The sequence below is a fragment of the Diaporthe citri genome (assembly GCF_014595645.1).
Source record: "Diaporthe citri strain NFHF-8-4 chromosome Unknown scaffold_6, whole genome shotgun sequence".
In the NCBI taxonomy this organism is placed as follows: domain Eukaryota; kingdom Fungi; phylum Ascomycota; class Sordariomycetes; order Diaporthales; family Diaporthaceae; genus Diaporthe; species Diaporthe citri.
In genome coordinates this window covers 993,108-1,010,529 of record NW_025064851.1, presented here as the reverse complement: position 1 = coordinate 1,010,529, position 17,422 = coordinate 993,108, and the positions used below count along the sequence as shown (strand labels likewise).

At 54.2% G+C, this 17,422-nt stretch overlaps 8 protein-coding genes across 8 annotated transcripts; 2 read left to right on the top strand and 6 right to left on the bottom strand.

The window, feature by feature from the left end:
• Nucleotides 1–40: 40 nt before the first annotated feature.
• INS49_012297 (uncharacterized protein) lies at nt 41–5,942 on the bottom strand (the record flags this gene model as incomplete). The annotated part of the gene is made up of 8 exons (XM_043173001.1): nt 41–960; nt 1,053–1,494; nt 1,582–2,115; nt 2,198–4,096; nt 4,155–5,261; nt 5,311–5,617; nt 5,681–5,697; nt 5,940–5,942. The coding sequence occupies 8 exons, from the start codon at nt 5,940–5,942 to the stop codon at nt 41–43; spliced, it is 5,229 nt and encodes a 1,742-aa protein (XP_043022298.1).
• Nucleotides 5,943–6,711: 769 nt separating this feature from the next.
• On the top strand, nt 6,712–7,730 carry INS49_012296 (uncharacterized protein; the record flags this gene model as incomplete). Its single annotated transcript, XM_043173000.1, has 2 exons — nt 6,712–6,873; nt 6,951–7,730. The coding sequence occupies 2 exons, from the start codon at nt 6,712–6,714 to the stop codon at nt 7,728–7,730; spliced, it is 942 nt and encodes a 313-aa protein (XP_043022297.1).
• A 1,454-nt stretch (nt 7,731–9,184) lies between these two features.
• Nucleotides 9,185–9,786, top strand: INS49_012295 (uncharacterized protein; the record flags this gene model as incomplete). The annotated part of the gene is made up of 3 exons (XM_043172999.1): nt 9,185–9,376; nt 9,462–9,658; nt 9,717–9,786. 3 exons carry the CDS (start codon nt 9,185–9,187, stop codon nt 9,784–9,786), a joined length of 459 nt encoding a protein of 152 aa, XP_043022296.1.
• Nucleotides 9,787–10,073: 287 nt separating this feature from the next.
• On the bottom strand, nt 10,074–11,270 carry INS49_012294 (uncharacterized protein; the record flags this gene model as incomplete). The annotated part of the gene is made up of 1 exon (XM_043172998.1): nt 10,074–11,270. The coding sequence occupies one exon, from the start codon at nt 11,268–11,270 to the stop codon at nt 10,074–10,076; it is 1,197 nt and encodes a 398-aa protein (XP_043022295.1).
• Nucleotides 11,271–12,295: 1,025 nt separating this feature from the next.
• Nucleotides 12,296–12,819, bottom strand: INS49_012293 (uncharacterized protein; the record flags this gene model as incomplete). The annotated part of the gene is made up of 2 exons (XM_043172997.1): nt 12,296–12,544; nt 12,613–12,819. 2 exons carry the CDS (start codon nt 12,817–12,819, stop codon nt 12,296–12,298), a joined length of 456 nt encoding a protein of 151 aa, XP_043022294.1.
• Nucleotides 12,820–13,598: 779 nt separating this feature from the next.
• On the bottom strand, nt 13,599–13,940 carry INS49_012292 (uncharacterized protein; the record flags this gene model as incomplete). Its single annotated transcript, XM_043172996.1, has 1 exon — nt 13,599–13,940. One exon carries the CDS (start codon nt 13,938–13,940, stop codon nt 13,599–13,601), a length of 342 nt encoding a protein of 113 aa, XP_043022293.1.
• Nucleotides 13,941–14,928: 988 nt separating this feature from the next.
• Nucleotides 14,929–15,467, bottom strand: INS49_012291 (uncharacterized protein; the record flags this gene model as incomplete). The annotated part of the gene is made up of 2 exons (XM_043172995.1): nt 14,929–15,083; nt 15,278–15,467. 2 exons carry the CDS (start codon nt 15,465–15,467, stop codon nt 14,929–14,931), a joined length of 345 nt encoding a protein of 114 aa, XP_043022292.1.
• A 708-nt stretch (nt 15,468–16,175) lies between these two features.
• Nucleotides 16,176–17,105, bottom strand: INS49_012290 (uncharacterized protein; the record flags this gene model as incomplete). The annotated part of the gene is made up of 1 exon (XM_043172994.1): nt 16,176–17,105. One exon carries the CDS (start codon nt 17,103–17,105, stop codon nt 16,176–16,178), a length of 930 nt encoding a protein of 309 aa, XP_043022291.1.
• Between the last annotated feature and the right edge of the window lie 317 nt (nt 17,106–17,422).

Genomic DNA, 17,422 nt, shown 5'->3' with positions numbered 1-17,422 from the left:
CCACCCCCATCCAAGCACGTCCCCGCCAACAGCCAGCTTTTCAACTATGATACTCCAGCAGCCAGGCCCGCAGGTCCCCGACCGTCGGGTACTCGAGGAAGAGACTGCCGCTCACGGCGATGCCCAGCTGCTCGCGCAGCTTCTCCGCAATCACCAGGCTCATCAGGCTGTCCACGCCGACCTCGGCGAACGTCGCGTCGTCCTTGAAATCCGACGACTCGAGGCCCGTCTCGGCCGCGACCAGCGCCATGGCCCTCGATGCGGCGCTGCTGCTGCTGCTGGCTTCCGGGGAAGTGTGCGCCGGCTTCTCTCCGGGAGGGATTGCCTGTGCTTCGTCGGTGGCCGCAGGTCCCGCGGTTGGCTTTGGCGCTGCCGCCGTGGTCGGTTGCTGTGACGGCTTCGCCGTGGGTTGTGCTGGCGCCGCAGGGCTTGGGACCTGAGTTGCCTCTCTGGCCTGGGCGGGCTTCACCGAGGATTCGCCATGAGGAGCGTCCCCAGCACTGGCCCCCGCGTCACTGTCAGGGTTCTTGACCTCGGCGGCCGAGAAGAACCGGTTCAGCAATACGCGAGGGTACCGGCGGAACTTGATGGCCTTCATGACGCCCACGATATCTCCCTCGCCCTCGACGCCATCCTGCTGCAGCACATAGACATCGCCGTGGTAGACGGTCGGGTCGGTGGGGTCCGGGATCATCCTCACGTACGATCGGTATCGCCCGCCCGCTACCAGCGGCCGCGCCAGGCGGAGCGAGCCCCAGCCGGGGGTGACGCAGAAGTTGGCCCGCGTGTCGATGGTGTCGGACACGTTCATCACGAAGCCTGCCAGGTGGCACACGCTGTCTATGAAGAAAGGCGGGACCGTCCAGGTGCCGCCGCCGGCCCCCGTGCTTAGGGTTATGTCCGCGTACGCCTCGAGGCCGTGGAGGACTACAGACTGCATGCCGCGGTACTTTTCTGCATCTGCGGTGCTGTCAATGGAATATTCATGAATGCGCAACTTCACAAACAATGTGATAGGGCTCTCGAGAAGTGATAGCAGCTCATATACTCACAGTCAACGAGGTTGTTGGCGAATAGGAGGTACGCCATGCTGTGCGAGAAGCGGTTGGCCACGCCAGCATCGGCCAACTGTGCCAGCGCGTCGATACGGCCCTGCACGAGGTGCCTCATCGGGACCCAGCTTGCCAGGTAGTCGCCCAAGTTCCCGAAACGGACCTGGGCCGTGACTATGGGCTCGACACCCTCACCTCCGACAAGCGACTGGCCGTCGTTGGTCAGGTTGTGCCACTCGAGGCTGGCTGTGCCCGAGTCGATGTCCGCCGTCGTGATGGACACCTGTATCAGCTGCGGCACTGTGGTGTTCTTCTGCGCCACCAGACCTTCGCGCACGACGAGGTTGGCGATGTTCATGTCTTCCGTGGTCGTCTTATTGTCCGGTCTGAGCTTGGATATGAGGTACTTGCCGAGCGTGTAGGCGATATCGGCGTGGATGGACTGTAAAGAGCCCGTCAGTTGCGATTTCCCGCATCAGATTGTCCTCATAGGTTGTTCGAGGGCTTCTTGCGCATGAGGATTACTCACCGACGTTACTACACCCGCTCCGTTCATCTGATGGCCCCATGCCGCGGCCAAGAAGTCCGCCTGCATCATGTCTGACTGCACAATTACGCGCCCCGCTGAGCCAAAGAACGTTTCCTCGACAACCCGGTGGACGAGAGACGTCCGCAGGCTGGAATGATGAGTAGCCAGAGGGTTTGATACTTGACCCGACGACTCGGCCGCGGCTTTCTTTTCAGCGTCGTAGAAAGTGTTGCCCTTGGTGAGCGCCCAATCGCCATTGTACTGGATCCAGTGGTTCTTGTTGTTCCACGCATACGTGGGCAGGTCGAGCAGTCGAAGCCCACACGAGCGCTCGAACGGACTGTGGAACTCTCCCCAGCCGACCTGGACGCCGGCCGTGTGCAAGGCTGCCAGGCTCTGGGAGATGGTTTTCCAGTCGTCCTCGCCCCGGCGGAGAGATGGCACCGCGGCGCCCAGAGACGGCAGGGTCGACCGCGCGAAGCCTATACAGACGGGGTGTGGGCCGATTTCTATCCATGCCATCGTCTCGTCCACCTGGATGTGTTGTGTCAGCTCACCCTCTCCGTCTAATTCTCTTGTCGGTTATTGGGTTCTTGGAATTGCATGTCACACTCACCGTCGATATCTTATGTGCTACCTCCAATGCTGTCTTGAAGTCGACTGTTTCCCTTGTCGCCCGTCGTATGTAGGTGGCATTAATCGTCTTCTCGTCAAATATGACCTTTCCCAGCAGCGGCGAGATGACCGGCAAGTTGGGCGGCTGGAAAAGCACCCCCTTACGAGCAGTCTCTTCCAGCTCGTCGAGGATGGGCTCCGTCTGCGCCGAGTGAAAGGCGAACGACACATCGAGGAGGAAGCACTTGAAGCCCGCGCCCTCGAGCTCCACCGCCGCGGCTTCAACATCATCCGCAGGCCCACTCAACACCGTATCTCTGGACCCGTTGATGCAGGCAACCTCGAGGGAGCTACTGCCATCCACGTCCGCCCTGCGATCAATGACAGCCTGCACGTCGCCCAGGCCCGCCCGCACCGCAAGCATCCTGTGGCTACCAACCCGGCACTTTTCCTCCAGCATCTGGGCGCGGCGTCCCACGAGGAAAATCGCGTCCGCGGCCGAGAGCACGCCCGCCACGTGCAAGGCGGCGTACTCGCCCAGGCTGTGGCCCACGACGACGTCCGGCCTGACCCCGAGGGACTCCCAGTACCGTGCCAGCGCCATCTCGGTGCAGGCCAGGGCGAGCTGCGTCACCGTGGGCGGGTGCGCGTGGTCCCGCGGGTGGCTGCCGTCGACGGCGGGGATGATTGAGGGAAACCCCTGGGACTGGCACAACGAGTCCAGATGCAGAATCTGTGCGCGGAAGGCGGGCGAGTGGTGGAAGAGCCCCATGTCCATGGACTTGTGCGAGGCGCCTTGTCCTGTGAAGGCAAAGACCACGGGCGGGGACCCGGTTGATGGGACCGGCTTGTGGGTGTCTGCCGACTCGAGGTATGAGGCCAGCTGTCTCTTGAGATGGGCGACGTCGGGTGTGGCCACGGCCACGCGGTGGTTGTGATGATAGCGCCGCGCTGTTGTCGTGTATGCCAGGTCTGGCAGGGACACATCCGGGTTTGTGTCTAGATAGGCGATCAGGCGCTGGAGGTTCCCCTTCAGCGAAGTCTTGCTCTTAGCCGACACGGCGACGACATGAGTTGCGCGAGGGTCTTTCACTACGTTCTCATCCCCACCAGTGCGGCCTGTCCGGGATGGTCCTTCTTCTATAACGATGCTGGTATTCCCGCCAGCAGCACTGAAATTGTTCACAACAGCAATGCGTTTCCTGCGATCCTGTCGGGGCCACGGCGTCTTTTCGTACGGAATATGCAGGTGCCGTTGTTCGAGATCCTTGGGAAAGCCCGGGTTGATTGAGTTCTTGATACCCACGTGTGGTGGGATGACCTCCTTGTCGAACATCAGAAGCACTTTCAGCAGGGCTGTTGTTCCCGCCACGGCTTCCCCATGGCCGACATTCGCCTTGACGGCACCAATATGCAGCGGCTGATTTGAGCTGCGGCGCTTCGTCCTCCCAAGAGGCGCGAAGACGTCGGTCACTGACTGGATCTCCTGGGCGTCACCTGCCTGGGTGCCCGTCCCGTGCATCTCGACGTAGCTCACGTCCAAGGGGTCGACAGCGGCCTGGCTGAGGATCTGCCTTGTGAGGTAGGCCTGGTGGCCGGCGTGGGGGTGTGTGATCGAGACAGCCTCGGCGGAGTGGTTTGTACCAGCCGCGAGGATCACGCCGAGGATGTTGTCGTTGTCAGCTTCCGCGTCTTCCAGTCGCTTGAGAACGACCGAGGCTACTCCGTCTGCCCGGCAATATCCGTCTGCTTCACAGTCCCATGTCTTGCAGGCGTTGGGGGTCTTGGAAAGGAAGTGGCCGTTGCTCAGCCCCGCGAAAGCATCCGAGTTGGTCAGTACGTTCATGCCACCTGCTACCGCCATGTCTGTGTCGCCGTTCCAAAGAGAGTTGCAGGCGATCTATAAGTATATGTCAGCTTGGACCCATCAATGGAGCTCTGGCTCATTTGAGACTGACGTGTATAGTCGCCAGCCCTGATGAACACGCTGTGTCGATACTATAGCTAGGTCCTGAGAACTTGAAGAAGTAGTTGATGCGACCAGGGCCGAATGCCCGGCATCCTCCGGTGATGAAGTATGTGCCGATCTCTTGAGCAGTATTGACTTCCCGATAGTCGTCGCTCGCTTGACCATAGAACGTACCAACACGGTGGAGGTCAGTGGAGGCAGTGCGATTTGCAACATACCCAGATCTTTCCAAGGCCTCGTAGGCCGTTACAAGGGCTAGCCTCTGCATAGGGTCGGTCTGGAGTGCCTCTCGCGGGGACATATTAAAGAATGGCGCATCAAACAGGCCGGGGTTGTCGATGAAGCAGCCGTATGGCGTGATGCTGGTATTGACACGTTTCCCAGAAGGGTCACAATGCGATTCGACGTCGAATCGATCGGCGGGGACCTTTCTGTGCATATCGAGGCCTTGGTTCAGAACTTCCCAAAAGGCCTCCGTGTCGTCAGCCCCAGGCATGCGACATGACATTCCTACAATTGCAATCTTGGCGTGTTGGTATTCCCTGGGTCCCTGTCGAAGTTTGTTCGGCTCAGTAATCCACGTCGTCAGATCCTTGGTTGTGACATTGAGCTGTTGAGATTCCAAGCTCAGAGCTTCTACGATATCGCGGCATGGCGGCGATGTGCCAAACATGAGCACTATATGCTCAGGAGCTGCAACTCGCTTAGCGTGCTGAGCAACGCCTTTGATAGTGTTGTCCCATCGGATGACCTGTGTAAGGATTTCCTCGACAATGTTGTGGAGCAGGCCGCCGGCTGTCTTGGCGGGAAAGGGCTTCCCGTTGTTGGTTGAGAGAATGGGCACCCGCGGTATGAATTTGCCAGTAGTGTCCAGGTCATCGAGGGAGCTGATTTTGGCGATCTCATCGACGTGTTTCTTGGTGTAGATGTGCTTTGCGTGGCACAGGCCTCCGTAGACCGGCAAGGCGATAGACTTGCTGTCGCGGAAGAACTCGGATTCGTTGAACAGGTGCTTCAGCCTGCCCGGTGGGCCGCTGACAGTGACCGAAGTTTGAATCAGAGCGCTGACGAAGATCTTGTTGGACTCAGGGGTGTTCTACAATTCACAGGTTAGTTGCGTCTCCCAGATCGACAGATTTGCTCACGTCGGCCGCGTGCACAGCATCGAGCTCCCGCTGAACTTCTTCAACCACAGTGTCCAGCACCACATAAGCCCAGCTGTCCCCTCGAGTGTTGCCCTCGCTTCTGTGCTGAAGATTGCGAGAGACCTCATCCACCATGACACCGAGTCTGAAGGCAACGCGAACTGCCTCGGCACCCGCAATTGGTAGGTCGGCGAGCGTCGGGGCCATTGACACGGCAGCGGCTGAAAAGAGGCCCAGGCCCAGCCCAGTGATGGATGAGTCTGCATTCTGAAAGTCAAACTCGTCTTCAGGACTATTCTCATAGAAGCTGAGGTGCAAAATGTGTTAGAAGTAGCTGGCTAAGCAGGGAAATTATGCTCTCTATACTTACCCTATGAATGTGGCAAGCTGGAGTGTACAGAGCAGTACACCGTCAATAGATCCTCCCAAAGGGCCGTTCCGGAGCTCCCCGTAATTGCATAGATCGAAGACGGTCTCGATGCGAGGGACAAGGGCTCTCAGTGTGGCTGGTAGCAGACGAACTTCATCACGCACTGCAAGCGTAGCCTCTTGGATGAATCTGGCTAGTGACGGGCGTCGTCTCTCTTTACTATGACCATAAAGTAGACGCAGAGTGTCTTTAAGATCACCATGTGGGAACTCGTTGCTGAAATGGATGATCTTTGCTTTTCCAGGCTCAACCAAGGACTCAGCTGTGGATGGCGTTGTCGCAGGAGTCGGTGACTGATCCGGGTTGCGATTCCCAACCCACTCCATGTTGGTCAATACCTAGGTAGAGGGATCTCGGCCGTGGTTGAGGTTTGAGAGAGCTTCACTTGCATGAAGAACTAGACAGAATTGTCTGGATGATTTCTGGATTTTTAAAGGAAATGGAAACTAGTAGGGGAAGGTGATGCGACAATTTTATCCAAACTCTCTTCTTCTCCAGCACGGATTCGAAGGGCGGAAATGACATAATCACAAGCTGAAGATATGAGAAAGATGTTGCATCAAATCGGGAAAGAATCGACGTTGTTTGGTTTTCAAACGGCCGTTCCGAATCAATTGCATGTATCTGGCCCGATTTCCGATCGGGATGTAGGCATCGTCCAGACAGATCATGACTTCCGTGATTCAATGTTCCGGGTGCACACACATATCGTCTGGCAACACGCTTCGCGTTTGTCTTTGAGTTCATCCGCGGGTCTTTAGGCCGAGGCTGCGACTCAGCCTTGAACATGACTTCCTGACTGATAGATCTGTCGTTTTGAAAGAGCGCAAGATATCATAACTGCTTATCTCTGCTATTCCATCCGGAGAGCTTTATGCACCTAAGTTCCCATCTGTATCTGCACCAAGGGAACCGAAGCCAGGCCCGGCCTCTATTATCATCACATCTTAACCATTCGCGCATCCGTCATCATGGCGCCCGGGGTTGGGGGCTATCGCCAGATCAACAAGGCTTTGAATATATGTGCATTTGAGGATTATCTCGAAAGCCAGCAGACACGGTTGCCCGAGCTTTTGGACGTGGAGCAGCTCAGCCCGCGTGTCATTCGAGTTCTCGGCCAGAATCCAGGAAAGGTGCGCCCGAAACAACACGGACTAATGTCTATGGTACACCCCCCGTCCAATTACTAACGTCATATTCCAATGTCTAGTTCACACTCCAAGGGACGAATACGTACATAATAGGCACGGGCAGGGAACGTCTCATTATCGATACGGGCCAGGGCATCCCCGACTGGGCGGACCTGGTTTCAGAGACATTATCCCACGAAAAGTTCGAACTTTCGCACGTCCTTCTCACGCACTGGCACGGAGATCATACGGGTGGCGTACCCGATCTCATCCGCCTGTACCCCAGCCTATCACGATCCATCTACAAACACACGCCTAGCAAGTCACAGCAGCCCATCATCGACGGCCAAATATTCAAAGTCGAGGGCGCCACCATACGCGCGGTCCACGCCCCGGGTCACTCAACTGACCACATTTGCTTCGTGCTCGAGGAGGAGCAGGCCATGTTCACGGGTGACAACGTGCTGGGCCACGGTACGGCGGCTGTCGAGCACCTCAGCACCTGGATGGGAACCCTGAGACAGATGCAGTCCCACGGCTGTACAACGGGTTATCCGGCGCACGGCGCCGTCATACCAGACCTCAACGCCAAGATCGCGTGTGAGCTCGCGGGCAAGGTGCGGCGTGAGCGCCAGGCGTTGCAGGCGCTGCAGCAGACACCCAAAGACTGCGGGCACGGCAGGGGAAGGCTTACGGTAAAGGACCTTGTGACGAGTGTGTATGGGGATCAGATGGATACCGGAGTTAGAGAGATGGCGCTTGAGCCCTTTATGGATGAGGTGCTGAGGAAGTTGGCAGAGGACGGCATGGTGGGATTTGAGATGAGAGGAGGTGTCAAGAAGTGGTTTGCGGTCATGTGAGCTCGTGGAAAATGCAGCATGTGGGCTCGCCAGCACCCGCCTGTGCTATGTATTTGATGTAAGAAATGACCCAAATTACATTCCTCATATGCATTTCACATCGCTACACCCATCAATCGAATCGTTTGGTCTTTACGTCACAGTCGAGCGTGTTTGGCATCACGAGCTGAAACTAAAGGGGAGGTGTTACGTTAGAATATTCAACTAATTACTGCTCATCTGGGGCAATTTACTTGATACGTGCTATGTCAGCTCTAGTATCAGGTATCCTAATGACAACTGATGCCAGTGGGGTTGCGCTGCCATTGCTGACCCTACCATGGAAACTTTCCATTCAGCTTGATTGCCACATTGTGAATTCCAGCCATAGGGCGACACGTGCGAACCGAGTACAACAAGGGGTCCTAACAGCGAACCTTGGAAGGAAACCACACCCAGCATCGCTACAAGTAAATTCACCGAGCTGAAATTCAACGGCGCTATACCGCAGCCCTGCAGGATATGGACCCTCTCCGAACCCGAAAAGCTTGTTCCGAGACGCACCAGTACCGCAACACCCCGAAGCCCCCGTGTTCCACAACAGGTTGATCATTATACCGGAACCATGAACACTGAACTGGTGTCCACATGTGTCTGGTTCTATCAAACAAGGGCCCCATTCGAGGCCGATGGCCCCCAACATGCTGCAGGCCGAGGAGGAATGACCAGGCAATGTACAAGCCCGGACATTGCACGACCAATTCATACGGAAGATGAATGAGTGTCGCTGCACCGATCTCCGGCTCCCGCGTCTGGAGTTTGTTTTCATGTCCGATGATCTAGATAGTACCGAGATGACAGTATTCGAACAGCTGCCTATTGCGTTCCGGGGTAAAGATCTCCGAGCTTCTGCCTTATTTGTGTGACAGGCAAGGGCAGAGCGCATGCTGTGATACTTCCAACCCAGAGTATGTGGATGGATTCCATATGGCAGATTCGCACCACATGTACGTGCCATGTCAGAGATCATGGTCGACATCTGTGATGTTGTCTAGGAATAATGGCAGTATAATGGTAGTATAGCGGTTGAAATTCAACTCTGATAGTCTCCTCCTCCTCCACTCAGGGAGAGATTATTCCTTGATTTGCACTGTACGGTTCAGGTACCACAGTAATAACCGTCAGTTCAATGTCTCGGAAAGGTGGAAATGACGAATTAGTTTGCCAGCCACAGCTGCAGGCGAAGAATCTCAGCTCTAGAGGAGCTCCCTCATTTTCCGGTGATAGCAAATCTGACATGCTCGAGTCGATACTACACCGTGCCTGTCCCAATGTGCATGACGAATCCGTGGCAGGTTTAAGCAAGTGCTCATGCAGTAATCGGCCATACTTTATCCAGGGAGCACGCTTTCGCACCGCAAGAAACGTGATCAGACTTCTCTTCATCACCTATCTCCAGTTGCCTATCTAAGAAGATGTCCTCAATTAAGACGCCCGAAATACCTGAACTTCATGGCTTGGCCAAGTCTAGGTTCCTATGTCTCACGATCTGCGGTTACCGCAAGCCAGGGATGAGTCAGGAGGACTACCGCAACCACATGGTCAATATCTCTGCTCCTATGACCAAAGGGCTGATGGTCAAGTATGGAATCAAAAGATGGACTCAGGTGGGGATTCTTCCCCTGCAATTGACCTCGCCCTTCATTTGTCTATGCGAGCCCTTTCATGAGTCTCCGCTGATGTTCTGCTCAGATTCATAACCAGAGCGAGACTCGTGCTTTGATGTCTCAGTTGTTCGATCCCCAGATGGCCAAAGTCGCCGACTTCGACTGTTTCAGCCAGGTTGTATTCAAGAGTGTCGAGGATTATAAGCGAATGAAGGAGGACCCCTGGTACAAGGAACATCTGGTCGATGACCACGAAAAGTTTGCCGACACGAAGAAGAGTGTGTGAGTAGCCCCTACATATTCTGGCTAATATGAGAGTAGATATTCTAATATTGCCTAGGATCACCATTGGGTGGATCGAGGAGTTCGTAAGGGATGGCAAGGAGGTGGATGGTTTTGCGGATAGTTAGCTCTGTGGCAAAAGCATTGGAACGTTCACTAGATGATGTATCTAGTGTTTTCTGTAATAACTTTTCAATTGAGAATCTGGATATTGAATTTCTTGAACAGTAAATTGGTCGATGTTGTCTGTTCACACGCGTTGACTATTTCTACCATGATGGAGTTCCGAATGCTTCCATTTTCACTTATTTTGTCCTTGGCCTGAGTCGATTACGCCGGTTGAAACGCACAATTGAGAATAGTAATTCAAGATCGAATTCTTCATCCCTCCAGTTATTTGAATTTTCAAATCAAACTACCTATATGTATCCTTCAAGTGTTCCGGAATCGCGTCCCACATCGGATCAAATCCGGCGCCCCAAACCCACTTCTTCTGGCCATCAGCATGAGGTATGGTCGTGTCGTAACACAGCTGGGCAACCCTCAACCACATTTCGCCATTTACAGGAAGGAAGTCGACAGAATTGCCGTCCGTAGTGCCGCCGTTGGCTTCATGATGCTCAAATGGCAACGCCGCCTCCTCGCCATTCTTAAGGGCACGAATGAATTTTGCGACATGACCATCGTCATGATGCTGATTCACGTCCTGGTAGATCTGGCCCCAGTCCATGCCCCTGCTGAGCGTTGGCTCATATTCGAGCAGGTTCTCCGGCTGGAGATCAGGCGCAGCAGAAGCCGCGTACCACACGAGGTCGAGGCGGGCCTTCCATTCGACCAGGCGGGCCCTGTCCTCAACACGGATCCATGACTGCCGACCCAGGACAGTGAGGAACAGTGAGCAGGTGACATTGTGCATCAGGAAGAAGTCGATCTTGCGCTCCCTGCCCGGCTTGTGCGCGGTGGCGCACGCCCACGCAGCGCAGCTGATCATTTCGGCCGTGGCGCGCTCGATGTCGTCCTCCGTGGGCTGGACCTGGAACTGCGCGGCCAGCTGGGTGATTTCCCCCATTGCGCGCCCCAGCACGCCGTCGCGGACCTTCCACGGTCCGTCGCTTACGCGTGCGGCGGTCCGGACGGTGTCGTTGGCCCGGACCTGGGTGTATAGCTTGGCGAGAGGCGTGCGGGCGACTGAGCGCGACTGGGCCAGCTTCTCGGATCGTTGGAAGAAGACGTCAATCCCCATACCATCTTGGCTTGCTGCCTGGGCCAGACCCTCGGCTACGAGGCCAGAAAGGTCAAATTCGATACCAAAGCCTAAGTGAATGATTGGGTGGTACAGGCCTTCGAACAGCTGCGCCAACATGAAATCGGCGAGCGGCGTCCGGCTGAAGCAGTATTCATTGACGACGTCCTTCCAGCGTCCCTTTGCTGAGATTTCCTTCTCGAAGAAGACCAGGAAGTTTGGGTACTCATCCAGTATCTGCATGCGCTCTCGGAACTTGGACGGCTGTCTCATCTCATTAACAGCCTGGTCGTCGACGGGAGGCATGGGCCGCTGCATGGACTCTCCGTCGTCGTACGCCCTCCTCAGCTCCTTCGGACCGCCGCCCATGGCAAATGTGCTCAGAATTGCATGCGGAATGTGATTGTGACCGGCAAGTTCACGGAAGAACATGTGCCATCTTTCATGGTTTATGGACAACAAGTTACTTGTTGCCTCGATCGAGCCTTTGGGGTTGGGTCCAAGTCGCCCAAGGCCTAGATTTTCGGATGTGATACGCAAATCGTCAGTGGCCATCGGGGCGTAATGGTTCTGGTTGATTTGAATACTAGATGAACAGTGTGTATTTGGGCAGTGTTTGGTGGATGCTATTTCGCACTCCACACATTGGAGACCTGCACGTCCATCACGCCCCTTTATAGGTAAAGCCCGATTTACTCTCTCATCGCACGGCAAGGGATCTCAGTCAAGAGAAGCGTTTGCATTACACTGCCATCACATCCTATCATACATGATGGGAAAGACCTCAATGGTAGTTTTCGGGGTCAATTAAAGCCCGGTTTTGCAGGACAGGAAATCAGACTTACACCCGAAATTCTTACCTCAAGTCCGGGCAGCTAATAATCACCCGTTGGCCAAATGTCCCGATATGAGTAATTGTGGCTTAAGACCGAGCCTGGTTCTACCGAAAACCCAAGCCCTGACAAGGATAGAAGAAAGACACAGTCCAAGGTGTTAAAAGCAGCGCGACACGATTACAAGCGCAGCGTGAAATCTCGGGTTTGCTTTTACATTTACCACCGCTCGGCCACAAAGTAGCGAGCTCAAGACGCTTGAAGCGCCGGAAATTTCGCAGTGACAAATTATGCATGCATTTCCAGAACGACAAGCTACGGTGCGAGAGCCGATCGATATGTGGTTTGTATGCCAGTAGTGGTAAAACCGAAGGCGAATCGTGCGGAAGAACAAGCATCACGCCAGGGGACAGGCCCTTGACCTGGCATCATGTTGGAACCACCCTCTATCTGGGTCTCAGTTCTGACCGATCCATACGATTTGCAACACAGATTCAATTGCATGCAATAACGTAGCCGTACTTCAATTTATCTCTTGCCTTCACTACATAGATATGTGCCTCACGCCAATTGACTTTGTGCCTTGGCCTCATGTTCAGCTATGTGTTTCTCTAGCTTCGGCATGAAGTCCTTCATGAAAACTCCATCGAACATCTCTTCGATCTTCTCCACCTTCTTTCCGTCTTCGTTAAACCATAAGAATAAGGCATGTTCATTCTGGTAGGGCCCAACGGGGGTGTTTGCTTTAGTAAAGGCATATATGGCCGCTTTCCCATTCGCCACGTCGTGAACGACATTATGGACTGTAAGCTGTCCATTATTGAGTAAGACCTTCGGCTCGAATGAATATGATTGTTGAGCATAGAACTTATCCTTACCTGGAAGTCTGTCAAAAGTGACATGAGAATGGGGAAGAGATGTTCCGTGTGGTCTTTGGTCCGGGTCGGGACATTCGCGCTGAAGGGCAGCGTCTTCTGCGTACATGAATTGGACCAAGTATCCAGGAAACCCCTAGGCGTCCATCCCTCCCACCCCTTGATGAATTCATCAAGCGTTGCCGCCTGGACCTCAGCTGGTGCGGGCATCTTGTTTCGTTTGCAAGACGAAACTGGAAAAGGGTGAGCGAGATGGGAGCAGTGCAATCACAATGTTCTGCAAGCCAAGTCACATTTTGTTGGTCATGGCATAGGCGCTGCCCATACTACAGAATTTATACCCAGCTGTATCGGACTCGCGCTTGGTACACAACAGGGACTTTCCCGCGGCCGCGTGGGCCGGACTTCGGGGATATGCTCAACATGTCCCTTTCCCAAATCGCTAACTTCCGAGACGTCAGCAGGATAACGAGAGATAATGCTGTGCACCTTGAGGTGGACTGATGGATCTATTTTTAACTCAGAATGACTGTTGGTCGCCCATTAATGGTTGACATGAGCTTCCAATGCCGAGGCACGCCTCGCATTTAAGTCAAATGTCCGCATTCGGTGGTTTTGTTCAACCAGGCTTAGCAACAACAAAAGCCGCAGCTAAGTCTCGGGAAATCGTAAACGACGGTTGTAACGTTCATCTTATCTTCCACTCCTTGCTTCACTTGTTGACCCCAAACCGCGTTCCGCAATCTCGCTGTCTCACCAGCCGTGCCTGACCGACCTCGCCCAACCACCCAGCATCATGATCGACCAGCCGAGCCAGGATCACACCGTATCCCACTATTGATTATGGTTCCCCGGTGAGCAGTTTCTTGCCGTCAGCACGCAGAATGCAGCCGACAGGTGCGGGAACACAGGCTGACAGCATTAGCGCCGCTGGGATGCTGCACCGTCCCGGAGTCCCGACGAGCAGAGACACGCCTTAATACAGTCTTTCATGAAGGCAGAGGAGCTGCCTGTCGCTTGGGCGGCCCAGTTTGGACGTCCTGCCCGAGCTTTTCGGACACCGGGGCCAGCAGATAATACACCGAGGCCTGAATGAGACCGAGGTGGCTGGCATCCATGAGGAACTCGCCGAGTTCGATTATGAAGACACGCTGGATCAAGTAAGCCTCATCTTCGACCATATCAAAAAGGGCGCCGCATCTGACAACGGTCCGATTTTCGTCGCCGACCAACAGGCGCTTGACGAGAAGTTTCTCACGGTGTTCTACCTGGACGGCTATGGCAACCGTCGTGCGCCATTCAGCTATGGACCCTGGAGAACTGGGGGACATGAAGCCACGGCAGGAGCTCGGTCGTGTTGTCGACCGCTGGTCGAATGGCAAAATCGGCCCCCTCTACAAGCGGCCGGTAGGATTGGGAACTAGGTACTTTACGCTGGGTGAATAGGTCTGCCGATGTGTCTCGGTAGCGAAACAAAGCGTGTTTTTCTACAGGATGAATAATGAGGTGTGATTTGGTAAACCACGATATTCTACTAAAAGCACAAGAAGCACCTCTTGAACCTTCTATGATGTCAATAATAAATGCGATAAATGTTCCAAGAGTAAAAAACATTATAAGGTGCCACAATCCAGTAAAGACACAAAAGGAGAAAAGGTCGATTCATAGAAAATACACCTAGGATTCGGACGGGACAGACACGTGCCTTGATGCTACAAACGAATCTCAGAGCGGGACGAGTGTAACGTGCATCGTTAACTTGAATGACGTTGCTTCAAGGTATCATGAATGACGCTGGCCACAGACAATTAAAGGGGGGAGGCAAACTCCCATTTCAATGCAGCGACTTGCGGGGGACTTCTTGTCTCTACCATTCATGTTATTACGGCGTACTCCCGATTGTGTCCCTACCAAAGAAGAATACTTACCCGAGGTAAATTGTAGGTTGATTACGTTTTCGCGGATCACCTGTAGCTAAGCCTCGTCTACAACTACACCAAGGAAATAATTGTTCATGTTTTAGAACAATCGCTGACTGTGACTGCATGTAATGTATCATTCCTGTCCCTTGATGTCATATCTTTACCAATTCGATAGCCACAGTCCTATAATTAGAGGCGAATTGCACCCCGTGTGACCTGAACCGTGGCGGTGGCGCCGCTTCGGGCCACGCGAGACAACCAAGGCGACTAGGGGAATGTCTCAGGTGTCTCGCGCATACGAGATTTGAAGATGACGTCCTACCTCATATGATGCCAACATCTGCCTGTGAGGGCCAAATTGCTCTGGTTGAAAGTGATGGGACCCTATCTTCTGCGTCTATGTCTGACTATCTCCATGTCCAGAGATGTGCTTTCGGAGTTTGGGAAAGAAGTCTCGGAAGAAGGCCGAGTCTAGCATCTCTTCGAGCTTACTAACCCTATGCCCGTCTTCGCTGAAGGTAATGAAGATAGCATATTCGTTGGTCCATTTCCCTACAGGCGTGTCAGCCAGCGAAGTTGCGTAGACAGCCGCTGTGCCTTTGGTGACATCATGGACAATTTGTTTTATATCAAGCTTATCAGAGAATTAGTCTTGCACGTGACAAAAGAACTGAATCATTCATACCACAGCTGAGTCTCAAGAGGGGGAAAAAAGGAGAATGACCTAACCTGCCAATTCGTCAGACTTTTGACAAGATTCGGATAGAAAGTCTCAGCCTCGACCCGTGAGTTGACCGGCATGCCCAGCGATAGGGGCAGAATCCTTTGCGTGAAGTCATCGGACCACAACGCCATTGTATTTCCAGGATTGGAATCTTTCCACGAGGCGAGGAACTTGTCCAGCGTAGCTGCTTGGACGTGGGCCGGAGCAGGCATTCTCCGCCGGCTGAATGGAGCTAGTCGGGTGTGATTTGGTCTGAGAGCGCTCTGCGGTCACAGAGAAGATTGTCGTGAGCCGATCTGCCTGTGATGCAACGTTGTTGTCTTATTGATGATGAGTGAGCACGTTGTTACTTTTGCTTCGAGGACAGCCCAAAATAGAGGCTGCTTCTGATGAGAAGAAAAACGCAATTCCCCATTTCTCCGGATAGTGGCGCCCAGATCGGAGACAGATCCATCCGCAGAAGGGCTACCTGTGTTCGGTGGATTAATTACGAAGTTGTCACGATGCTCCCGCGGAAATAGTCTCTCAGGTAGTTACACGTTACGGTAGAGTTTCGGGCCATTAAAGCAGCCAGCATTGCCCCGAGTTCCAGAACGGGAATTTTCCTCAAGCCCATGCATATGTCAGTGGTGAGACCGTCACACAGCAGATCTCGGGACATCCCACGGCGCATGTGCTTACAGGATCGGCGGACAGATCTGCTCGCTAAGATTTCATGACCTTGACCAGTTGCATTCATAGATTACACGACAAATGTTGCCTTTTTGAGGCTTATCACGACGATCCGACGTTGGATTTATTGTGTCGCAATATTTCCATAATGACTTGCAGTACGGGAAGAATAAGACAAGTCTACAATCGACGACTCGAAATTTCTTACTAGGATCTGGCGATCCAGGCAGACTTTCAGCCCAATTGTCTCAACATCTTGTCGCCAGGATGATCTTGGCCGGAAAATAACCCTTGGCTATCCTCTCGTGTGCCATCAAAGCCTCCAGATCCTTGTACAAGTCTTCGAATGCGCCGGGAAACTGCGAGACAAATGGGAATGAGCCAAAATGAGCCTTGACGCCAGCCAAGTCCGCCTCAAACGTCCATCCTTCCTCATTTTCGTAAAGCACGACATCTCCCGGCCCTGTATAGTCCGGCTGGGTATCACGGGAGGTTTCTTCTGGCGGCAACACCCCCTGGATACCACCCTTGTCCATATTCAGATGTATACGTTGCGCCCCCGGCAAGAAGAACTCCGGGGAAAGCGGCGCGATATTGGCCGTGCCCTGCGTCCGACCCATGACCCGGATGGTCTCACTCGGGTCATCGACCCCCTTCAGGAGCTGACGCCCTCCCTCGTGGCTGATGCGGGCCCATAGGTCCTGCAGGTCGGGCTCGTGGAAGCGCACCGGGCCAAACTGGGCCGCGGCAAATGTCCCGCCGGGCCGCAGCTGGCGCGCGACGGTGGCCATGGCAGCGCCCTGCGGGTCTGGGAAGTGCATCACGTTCGTGGCGAAGACCATGTCGACGCTGCCGGGCTCGATGTCGTCCGCGTCCTGGAGCTTGGCGACGCGGAAGCTGAAGCCGCCCCCGGGACTGCCCGCGAGGCGGCGCCGGGCTAGCTCGACGTTCTCCGCCACAATGTCTGAGACGATGACACGGGCGAATCGGGAGCGCAGCTTCTGGGCGTATGGGCCGTTTCCGGCTCCGACGTCGTGGGCTGTCCCGAAGGCGCCGCCTTTGCTCTGGTGGTAGCTGAAAATGCGGTCGAATAAGGACTCTGGTGCCTTTGGCCGGCCGATGAGATAATTGTCCCAGAAATCGCTATCCTGAGCGAAGATCTCGCCGTTTGATTGCATTTTGGATAGTCTTCTGGAATAAGTGGGATGGTGTGATGAAAATTACCCTGGCCCGGGGGTGGATGGCGTGGCTCCTTGTAAACGAGTGTAGTTATTATTGCTCTAATAGTAAATCTCAACCAGGATTCGGTACATATTCTAGACTATCCCCAAGTCATTACGGCAATTAGAGTATTCGGCCGACCAGTTTCGGAGCATTGTGATACGGACAAGATTCAAAAGCATATCTCACGAGGCTTGGTGTTTGACTACCAGAGCCACAATCAGGTTGTTGTGTGACCGGAGCTGACTCGTGACGACGAGCTTTCCAACGGTGT